Source organism: Cebus imitator, unplaced genomic scaffold (genome assembly GCF_001604975.1).
Source record: "Cebus imitator isolate Cc_AM_T3 unplaced genomic scaffold, Cebus_imitator-1.0 Scaffold23, whole genome shotgun sequence".
Classification (NCBI taxonomy): Eukaryota; Metazoa; Chordata; class Mammalia; order Primates; family Cebidae; genus Cebus; species Cebus imitator.
The window spans coordinates 1320205-1332106 of record NW_016107338.1 but is presented as its reverse complement, the minus strand read 5'-3'; the positions used below and the strand labels follow the sequence as shown (position 1 = coordinate 1332106).

The 11902-nt window shown below is 37.7% G+C and overlaps 1 protein-coding gene across 6 annotated transcripts in view; it reads right to left on the bottom strand.

The window, feature by feature from the left end:
- The window catches only part of EXOC6B (exocyst complex component 6B), a 663192-nt gene that overhangs the window by 307234 nt on the left and 344056 nt on the right, over positions 1-11902 (bottom strand). For all 6 annotated transcript variants that reach the window (XM_017521918.1, XM_017521917.2, XM_037736122.1 and 3 more), the window contains one exon: positions 4392-4526. In XM_017521918.1, the coding sequence (XP_017377407.1) occupies positions 4392-4526 (135 nt within the window). The remainder of the gene's footprint in view (positions 1-4391; positions 4527-11902) is intronic.

Genomic DNA, 11902 nt, shown 5'->3' with positions numbered 1-11902 from the left:
TTCTAACTTGATTGCACTGTGGTCTGAGAGACTGTTTGTTACGATTTCCATTCTTTTGCATTTGCTGAGGAGTGATTTACTCCCAATTATGTGGTCAATTTTAGAGTAGGTGTGATAGAATGTTTACTTTTTAAAATGCAACACTGCTTCATTTGAAATCTTTCAAATAATTTAGACTAAAGTCCAAATTATCTATTAATATAAAAAAAGTGCTTCTCAGGTTGGCATTTATCTATTTCTGTATCTCACTGCCATCCTAATTCTATGCTGAATACTGGCTTTATTTTACCATTTCATCTTTGCACATGAAGTTAAAATATCCCTCACTCCCTCTATATCCATTCTCTGCCTGGAAATATCCTGCTGGTTCCAAGATCCATTCCAACTTATACATGTCTGGGAAGTCTTCTTTGGAGGTTCTGAAGCTGGGACCTCATTCTCTTTGGAATTCTCCTCTTTTGAACCTGTCCATGTTGAAGTCCCCTGGATCTCAATCCTCATACCTTTCCTCTATCTACATTCAAATCCTAGAAGAAAGTCCATCCTATCGCACCAAATATCATCTTTACACTGTTGAACTCTAAATTTTTATCTTCAGCTATGATATTGTCCTGCCAATTTAATACCTCTATATAGCTATCTATTAAATATCTCAAGCTTAATGTATCAAAAATGGAAGTCTAAATTTTATTTCTGCTCTCCCAATGTATTGTTCTCTAAGTTTTCCTCATCTCAGTAAACAGTATTCATCCAGTTTGCTCAGTTCAAAAGTTTTGAAACTACCCTTGACTCCTCTCTTTTTCTTAATACACACATGCAATCTAGTAGTAAGACCTGCCATCTATACCTTCAAAAGTATTTCTTACCACTTCTACCTCTACCACTAGTCCAAGTGACCATTATCTCTTGCCTGGAATACTGCAACTACCTCCCAATTAGACTTCTTTCTTTTCCTTTTATTAAATTACAGTATATTTATTTCTACATAAAAATCAGTATCACATTAAATGATAATTCAAATCATTACCCCCCACAACTTAATCTTCTAATGACTTTGCATCTCATTTCAGAATACAATGTACAGTATCGAAATCATCTAACTCCTGAATACTTGATCTCTTATCTCTCCCACTAGTGATAGATACACCAATGCAAGATTGACCCCCTTGCTATTTCTTGAACACACCCATATCTACCACTGTGTTGTTCCCTTTCACAGGAATGCATATCCATCAGAAATCCAAATGATTTAATTTCTTACTTCCTTCAGGTCATTTATTATTTTTCCTAGTTCTTATCACTATTTACCATTATATTAGATTTCTATGTTTGTTTATCATCTACTAATTCATTAAAATATATCTGTAAAGTCAGGAGACTAATTTTTTTTGTTCATGCCTGAAACTTTCGCTAATTTGTAGTAGATACTGTAGTAAAACTTGTTAAATAAATGAGGGATTGAATACATCTAATGTATTATTCTAGTATAGTATCTGTCTTACCCATAGATCATAAACTTTAAGTCGAGGGACAAAGTGCTTATTCTGTCTCTCCCCAAGAATCTACCAGATGGTCACACAGTAGATACGAAAGCAATATTTATAATGGAGTAAATTAATAAACACTTTCATTCTCTTTTGTAAGAGAGTGAGGCAAATCTCATGAATAAGAAAAGCTAAGGATGACAGCTTGATTATGTCACACACGGCAGAAATAAGAGGGAACTCTGCAAGAAAATACCTTAAAGACCTTCAGACTCTTTCTACCCCTTTTCCAGCATAAAGGTTTCCATCTGCAAGGGAAAGTTTTCTGGAAACAGTAGCTTAGGAAAATACACAACATGTAGCTGTTATAATTGCCATGTTTATATTAAGTTCTGGGTTAGCTAGTCTGAAACAGCCCTGGTAAAAATAAATTTTCAGTGTGTTTTATGCAATCAGTCTTTCCAATAAGCACTGTCAACATGACCTTTAGTGGTCTCCAGAACTTCTCCTTGACTAAGTATTTAACTGGCTGTTCAGCCCCTATGGCTTCCTGGCTGCCTTTAATTTTCCTTCGGCATTTTTTCATGCTAGAGCAACAACAAAATACACAAGCCATCCTTTGAGAGAATTTCTGAATGTAATTTGAAAAACCATTGACATAAAAAAAACTGAGACGGGTTGAGAGAAAGAGTATCAGCAGATACCACATATTCTTCATTTGAAAGATAAGTATAAAGAAACCTCACGTTCCAGTTCCCTAACTCCCTATTATCTACTTAACACTGAACTATTTATTTTTACATTTTCTTTCCTAGAGAAAAGTTGGCTTTCACAGAGGAGCAAATATAAAAATATTTTTTGATAAATTTATTGCCCAAGCCCCATAATAATGCTAGTATTTAAGAGTAATTATAATTCCCATGAAACTGCCTAAGGTCATTCTGAAGCTCTTAAAGCTCTTGTATTTCATACTCATTCTCAGGGCTTTTTTATTAAATAATTCTTTTCCTCACTAAAAGCACAACCATATTAATATCACTAGACATCCTTGAAAACTTTGGAAGTCACGATATGAACATAACATGATGTGTAATGAATTTTTTTTGTTGTACTTTAGGTTCTGGGGTACATGTGCAGATCATGCAGGATTGTTGCATAGGTACACACCTGGCAATGTGGTTTGCTGCCTCCATCCCCTCGTCAGCTGTATCTGGCATTTCTCCCCATATTATCCCTCCCTGACCTCCCCACCCCTCCACTAAACCTCCCCTGGCCCCCCTCAACAGACCCCAGTGTGTGATGCTACCCTCCCTGTGTCCACGTGTTCTCATTGTTCAATACCCGCCTCTGAGTGAGAACATGCAGTGTTTGATTTTCTCTTCTTGTGTCAGTTTGCTGAGTTATGGTTTCCAGATTCATCCATGTTCCTACAAAGGACACAAACTCATCATTTTTTATGGCTGCATAGTATTCCATGGTGTATATGTGCCACATTTTCCTTGTCCAATCTATCATCAATGGGCATTTGGGTTGGTTCCAGGTCTTTGCTATTGTAATTTTCTTACTATTTTTTAAAAAAATAATTTATAGCCACTTGATGAATGTGTAACTTAATCAAGCAGCTGACCTAATCACATAGATTCATAAATATTTTGATTCAACACTGCATTTTTTCAAACAATAGAAAAATAGTAAGTCATACCAACAATTTTTATCTGCCACAAAGTGTAATAGCAGTATAAATCAAATTTGATTTCTTCTCGTGTGCCTACTGTCAAAATAATGTACCAAAAATAGAGAAATGGGATAAGCTGATGGAAGAAAGCAGACAACAGGTAACATAAATCATAGTTTCAACTCTACAACTGTACATTTAATTAATATCAATTTCTAGATTTCCAAAGGGTAACAGAGAATATGTTTTAAAACTAAAACAATCAAATAACAACAATATAAACAAAAATTCAAACCATGTAAGTAGCCTATACGTTAGATCTACATTTTTAATGTTTGAGATGTTGTCCTATTACTTTTACTGCTTAATACCTATTTAAAGCTCACATAATATGAAAGAGTTTATTAAAGCTGTTCTGAGCTAGAGCATTTACCCTCCAGAAACTCATCTACCATCAATACTTCTTTTGTTCTACATGATTGTCATTTCTTCCCATTTGATCAAGCTCTGGATCAAAACTAGTGCTATGGATATGTGAAATTATAAAATTACTAACTAGAAAAGCAGGGAAAGAAATTCCTCATTAAAAAGATTAAAAAATTGGTCACAGGGGCATGTGTGGTGGCTCATGCCTGTAATCCCAGCACTTTGCAAAGCCAAGGTAGGTGGATTCCTTGAACCCAGGAATTCAAGACCAGCCTAGGCAACATGGTGAAACCCCGTCTCTACTAAAAATACTAAAAATTAGCCAGGCATGGTGATACACGCTGGTAATCCCAACTACTTGAGAGGATGAAGCATGAGAATTGCTTGAACCCAGGAGGCAGACGTTGTGGTGAGCCAAGATTGTACCACTGTACTTCATCCTGGGTAACAGAGAAAGATTGGTTTTAAAAATAAAATTTGGTCACAGGATACAGTGAGCGGGGAACAGCTTAGTAGAAAATCTGACTGTGATGGGGCTCAACTTAGGAAATGGTGATTTACATGTACAAAATATAAGGAAGGGTTTAGAGACACAGTTGTAGTTGTTTTGTTTTGTTTGAACAGCCAAAAACTAGCAATGGTATTTATTTTTTCAAAGAGAATAGAGAAGGGAAACCAAACATATCATAAACACTTATTTTCAAAAGCATGTTATAAACCATCTTGCAGAAACAAGGTCATGTTAAGTAGAATATCCCAGACTACATACACCAGAAGCAGTTCCACAGAACAGTAGAGCCTCTCACCTTAAAAGTTGTGGTGCCATAGAGCTTGGTAGTGTGAACTGTCTCTGGAAGCACATTAGTGATGTTGGTGATAAATTCTTCTAAGTACTTACAGGATTTCTCCAAATGTGTTGTGTTGATAATAATCTGGACAAGCTAGAAAACAACAAGCACATGTAAAAGTCATTTGACTATTCACCCCAGAATGAATGGCTCAATATTAATCTGCTGGTACAAGACAAATGAAAGGCATGATGGCAAAGGTGATCCATATTCTGGCAAAGCACATGTTAAAGCATGGGCGTTCATTTTACCTCTTCTAGGAAGCCTTTGATATGGTCAGGTTTTGTGTCCCCACCTAAATCTCATCTTTAATTGTAATCTCCATAATCCCCATAATCCCATGCATGTATCAAGGGACAGACCAGGTGGAGGTAACTGAATCACGGGGGCAGTTTCCCCCAAGCTGTTCTCATGATAGTGAGTTCTCATGAGATCTGGTGGTTTTATAAGGGGCTCCTCCCACTTTGCTCAGCACTTCCTCTTGCCACCTTGTGAAGAGGGTCCTTGCTTCCCCTTTGCCTTATGCCATGATTGTAAGTTTCCTGAGGCCTCCCAAGCCATGTTGAACTGCAAGTCAATTAAACCTCTTTCCTTATAAATTACCCAGTCTCTGGCAGTTCTTTATAGCAGTATGAAAATTGACTAATACAGAGAGATCCAAGATGGCCCATTAGGAGCAGCTCAGGATTGCAGCTCCCAGTGAAAGTGCAGAGGGTGAGTGGATGCCACATTTCCAGACGGATTTTTGTTGCCCATGGACCAGGAGATACCCAGGCGGAGAAGCCCACGGGTCGCAAGCGCAACTCTTTTGGCCTGCGCAGCTGTTTTGCCGGCGCCGTGGCCAGTGGTTATCAGCACAAAATACACAGGACTGGGTGCACCTTTGGCTGGTGATTGGAGCTCCAGGAAGGCAGAGTTGCCCATTCTGCTGATTAAAAAGGGGACTGAAACAGGAAGCCAAACTGGGAGATTCCCGGGCAAAAAAGTGCCATGAATCTCAGTGCAGCTGTGTCAGCCGATGCAGTGGGTTACCGCATGGGAAATCACACAGATCCTGGCACCTTTTCAACAGGTGACTGGAACACCTGGGAAAGAGTCGACTGTTCAACTAAAAAAAAAAGGCTCTGAGACAGGGAGCCAGGTGAATGAGGCTCCACTGGTCCCACCCCCACAAAAAAATAGCAATTGAAAACTCTGTGGGTTGAGAGTTTCACAGCAAGCACAGCTGAACCCGGGAAGGTTCAACTATGTGGGGGAGGGGTGTCCACCATTACTGAGGCACTCCACCACTACAGAGGTAGGCTGCCACCTTGCTGGGCAGCACAGCCCTGAAAAAAAAAAAAAAAAGAAAAAGGCAGCAACACAATGGAAACTCATAAATAAAGCCCTAACTCCCCGGTACTGAGCACCTGGGAAAAAAAAAAGGGTTTATGAGTTCTGCTACAGCAGACTTAAACGTACCTGCCCAGCAGCTCTAAATGAACAACAGAGCTCACAGCTCAGCACTTGAGCACCTATAAAGGACAGACTGTCTCCTCAAGGAGCTCCCTGGCCCCCATAAACCCAAAGAATCACCTCATAAAGCAGAGCTCAAACTGACATTTGGCGGGTATCCTTCTGGGACAAAGACAGCAGAAGAAGAAACCGGTAGCAACCCTTACAGTTCTGCAGCCGCTGCAGGTGACCCCCAGGCAAGCAGGGCCTGGAGTGGACCTCAGCAGTCCTACAGCAGACAGGCCAGACTGTTAGAAGGAAAACTAAGAAACAGAAATAACTTTATCGTCAACAAACTGGACATCAACTCAGAGACCCAATCTGAAAGTCAGCAACTACAAATATGACAGGTGGATAAATCCACAAAGATGGGAAGAAACCAGAGCAAAAAGGCTGATAACACCAGAAACCAGAATGCCTCTCCTCCCACAAGGGATCAGAACTCCTCACCAGCAAGGGAACAAGGCCTGATGGAGAATGAGTGTGATGAACTGACAGAATCAGGCTTCAGAAGGTGGATAATAAGAAACTTCTGTGAGCTAAAAGAACATGTTATAACCCAATGCAAAGAAACTAAGAACCTTGAAAAAAGATTTGATGAAATACTAACAAGAATAGACAATTTAGAGAGGAATATAAGTGAACCGATGGAGCTGAAAAACACAACACGAGAACTTCGCGAAGTATGCACACGTTTTAACAGTCGAATTGACGAAGCAGAAGAAAGGATATCAAAGGTCGAAGACAATGAAACAAAACAAGAAGGCAAGATTAGAGAAAGAAGGGTAAAAAGGAATGAACAAAGTCTCCAAGAAATATGGGACTATGTGAAAAGACCTAATCTACGTTTGATAGGTGTACCTGAATGTGACGAAGAAAATGAATCCAAGCTGGAAAATACTCTTCAGGACATTATCCAGGAGAACTTTCCCAACCTAGCAAGGCAGGCCAATATTGAAGTCCAGGTAATACAGAGAATACCACAAAGATATTCCTCAACAAGAGCAACCCCAAGGCACATAATTGTCAGATTCACCAGGGTTGAAATGAAGGAGAAAATGCTAGGGGCAGCCAGAGAGAAAGGTCAGGTTACCCACAAAGGGAAGCCCATCAGACTCACAGCAGATCTCTCCACAGAAACCCTATAGGCCAGAAGAGAGTGGGGGCCAATATTCAACATCCTTAAAGAAAACAACTTTCAATCCAGAATTTCATATCCAGCCAAACTAAGTTTCATAAGTGAAGGAAAAATAAAATTTTTTGTGAACAAGTAAGTACTCAGAGATTTCATCACCGCTAGGCCTGCTTTATAAGAGCTCCTGAAAGAAGCACTACCCATATAAAGGAACAACCAGTATCAGCCACTCCAAAAACATATCAAATGGTAAAGAGCATCAACAGAATCAAGAATCTGCATCAACTAACAGGCAAAACAGCCAGCTAGCATTAAACAGCAATATCAAATTCACACATATTAATATTAACCCTAAATGTAAGTGGAGTAAATGCCCCAATCAAAAGACACAGACTGGCAAATTGGATAAAAAGCCAAAACCCATCGATGTGCTGTATCCAGGAAACCCAATCTCACATGCAAGGATACACAAAGGCTCAAAATAAAGGGATGGAAGAACATTTACTAATCAAATGGAGAGAAAAAAAAAGCAGGAGTTGTAATTTTTGTCTCTGATAAAATAGACTTTAAAGCAAAAAGGATCAAAAGAGACAAAGAAGGACATTTCATAATGGTAAAAGGATCAATGCAACAAGAAGAGCTAACAATCCTATATATATATGCGCCCAATACAGGAGCACCCAGATACATAAGGCAAGTTCTTAATGACCTACAAAGAGACTTAGACTCCCATACAATAATAGTGGGGGACTTTAACACCCCATTGTCAATATTAGACAGATCAATGAGACAGAAAATTAACAAGGATATCTAGGACTTGAACTCAGACCTGGAACAAGCAAACCTAATAGGCATTTATAGAACTCTCCACCCCAAATCCACAGAATATACATTCTTCTCAGCACCACATCACACCTACTCTATAAGTGACCACATAATTGGGAGTAAATCACTCCTCAGCAAATGCATAGCATTTCACAGGTTTAAGTGAAATATTGGTTGAGGTCAAGCACAATTATTGGCCTAAAAGAGGTTTTTAATACCCATTTTTAGGCTGCACTCCAGCTTAGGCAATGCAGCAAGACTCCCGATCTCTCTTCCTCTTTCTTTTCCTCTCTCTCTCTCTCTTTCTCTTTCTTTCTTTCCTTCCTTCCTCAAAAAAAAAAAAGGACTAATTCAGCATTCCAAAATATTTTATATTCACCCCTATTATGGGAACACGTACCACTCTATTTTAAAGGTATGTTTTCTTCTGTTTAAAAAAGATTAGACTAAGGACAAAAATTGCTACTGTTTAGCATGGTGCCTGCCAGTTAAAACATTGCCAAATGAACTAAATAAATAGTCACTAAATAAACAGGAATAATTAAAATGGCAACAAGATGTTTCAAAATTATGCATGATGAACAGAAAGATGTTAGGAGAGATTACAATATGTTAATATACTCCATCAGTTTATGGAAGAAAAAACATGGGCATCAAAGTGAAAGTAACCACGAAATTAACCACTTACTTTATTATTATTACTTATTTGATCACGGGAAAGTTTCTTAACTTTTATAACCATATCTCCTTATCTGTAAAATGTCAACAATAATGTCTACTTTACAGAGTTATTGTGAGGATTAAATACTCTGTTGTTAACACTATTTATCTTTTCTTACATAGAACAGATTGTTAAAAAAAAAAAAAGGTTGTCTTTACAAATTACTTGAAGAGAAAATGAAAAAGAATAACTAGTATTGTCCATATAGAATTAAGGATTCTGAAGAACTTCATGATTCATTTTCCTACATTGTTTTCCCATAAACTTGGAAAAGTAGTTAAATGGACATAATTATAACTTCCATTTTATTATAACAGAAATGAAAATCAAGTGATTTTCTTTAGATCACATTGCCTAAATGGAACTAATACTATGTCCCATACCTTCCAATTATGTACTCATCTAAATGACTTCTGCCAGTGCCTTTTAGCATAAGCATAATATGGTAGCCCTAACGTGCTGCATGATTGTGTACATTAGACTAAAATATAAGATTCTGGGTCTGCAATCAACTAGACCGCTCCATGTTCTGATTCTACTCTAGTAAAAAGAAGAGGGAAAAAAAGTGGTATCTATTACTTATCGCTTAACTATTAAACTATTAAAACTATTCACATTCCCTAGAGTCTAAAGGAAATACAAACAGGAAATAGAATGGAACTCTTTTTTTTTTTGTCTCTCTTTACTAAATCTTTACTTGGCATCTTTACAAGAATATGTCTGATGGTGAGTTTGTGGCAGGTAGGGGGAGTTTTGCTGTTTAAGGCAATGAATTAATCTAGGTCTTTTGGTCTAGTGAGAAAGTGAGCCAGAGGGATGTGGGGTGGTAAATGACACAAAGCAGAAACTGGAACTAATGATGAAGTTTATAATACATGACATTTCAAAACAATTTTTAAAAGTTGGAATTTTATTTTAGTAAGAATTATGTTATGCTCTGGAATATTAAACAAAAATACAGATAGGGCTGTAATCAGAAAATACATTCTTACTTCTTCCACATCATCCAGCACAGGATGAAAGAACATACTTCATTCTGAAAAAGTACATGTCCACTCATAATGACAATGTTCTAGTATTGGTTTCAACTAAGAAAAGGAATACCCTTCTACTCCACTAAGGATCATGCTGACAATCTTAGGAAAATAACTACGTTGAAACACAATAACAAAGGGCAAAAACACAGAGATACAATTCCAACAAATTCTCTTAGATGAAAAGTTAGGGCCACACTGGGTCTAGATCTCTGTATTTTCCTTCACAACTTGTCAGACAAGTTCTAAGCTCCCTTTTGAATTCATTCCACAGTTTGAATTCAAGATTTTCAGTTTTGAACACAAGACTACTATATCCTATAAAACTACCAAAAACATCAACCTTTTAACTTTGGAGTGCTCTAGAAAAAGATAACCATCAAAATAAGCAATTCATCACTCTCTTGCTCTCATCATTTTCTCCTTTAAAATCATTTAAAAACATTTAAATTGTCTGAATTAAATCATTCTTCTTCCTGAGTGGGAAGGTGGCTACTGGCAATGTTGTCTTGATGTGGAAGTCAGAAAATTAAGAGAGTTAATTTGGAGAACTGAAAAATTTCTATTTTAAAATCAGTATTACCTATGGAAACACATTCTGTCTATCAAAAGAAATCCTAATAATAAGGAGGAATCATGTCATGTTATTGAAATAAAAAACAGTGGCAGTCAAAGAGAAAATTGTCCTGTTTTACAGGATATTGGCAGTTACATTTAAAAAAGGGAGGTGGCTTCACTGGGTACAGTAGTAATTTCCTATGATTTTTAAAGATCTGTCAACACAAAAGATCACCATGAATTACATCAATTGGTTGTCAGTCATTTTTTGAAATGTTTCATTGCTGAGCATAGAATAGACTATTAAGACACTGTAGGATTACAGCAGATACCATGTCATTTTCAGAGAGAATATTTGTCTGTTAATAGCTCTAAGTGATAACTACTCCTGAATGACAGCTACCAAAATCCTTCCAAGGGCATTTACTAATGTAAAACCAGAAGCTTTGGGCATAATTTCAAATCGAAAGATAAAATAAAGCAATTTCAGATAACTTTCATCAGAGTTTGAGTGCCCTTGATGATATTTTTACCAACCACTTCTCAGTATCTTACAATCTATAACACTGCAGTAATCCAAACTGTCCTAAACATTATTTCAATGACACAAATCTAACAATAGATCAAATATTGATTATCTTTTACATAAAGTTCTATGAGAATTGTCAAAAAAAGAACATTATAAATCAAACAACCATCTCTCACAACTAAATGATACAAGTCACTTAAGTGAAAAACCATTAAGAATCAGAAAATTTTTCTGTCTCTCCTTCCTTGTGTCAGAGAAAATCCAATGAGAAAGGCACAAAGCACACTGTGGAGGTCATTTCTTTTCTTTTTTTAATTTTATGTTAAGTTCTGGGATACATGTGCAGAACGTGCACGTTCAGGTTTATTACACAGGTATGTGGGCCATAGTGGTTTGCTGCACCTACTGACCCATCTTCTAAGTTCCCTCCCCTCGACCCCATCCCCTAACCCCCAACAGGGCCCAAGAAGCCCTGGTGTGTGTTGTTCCCCTCCCTGTGTCCATATGTTCTCATTGTTTAACTCCCACTTATGGAGTGTGAACATGCAGTGTTTGGTTTTCTGTTCCTGTGTTACTTTGCTGAGGATGATAGCTTCCAGCTTCATCCATGTCTCTGCAAAGGACATAATCTCACTCCTTTTTACGGCTGCATAGTATTCCATGGTGTATATGTACTACATTTTCTTTAGTCTATCATTGAAGGACATTTGGGTTGGTTCCATGACTTTGCTATTGTAAACAGTGCTGCAATAAACATATGTGTCCATGTGTCTTTAGAGTATAATGATGTATATTCCTTTGGGTTTGTACCCAGTAATGGGTTGCTGGGTCAAATGGTATTTCTGGTTCTAGATCCTTAAGGAATAGACATACTATCTTCCACAATGGTTTAACTAATATACATTCCCAGCAACAGTGTAAAAGCATTCCTATTTCTTGTGGAGGTTATTTCTCCTCCAAGCCTGCTCAAAAACACCCCAATGGAGCCTGAACCATGATGACATTCTTTTTGTTTGTTTGTTTTGTTTTGTTTTGTTTTGTTTTTTGAGACGGAGTTTCGCCCTTGTTACCCAGGCTGGAGTGCCATGGCACGATCTCGGCTCACCGCAACCTCCGCCTCCTGGGTTCAGGCAATTCTCCTGCCTCAGCCTCCTGAGTAGCTGGGATTACAGG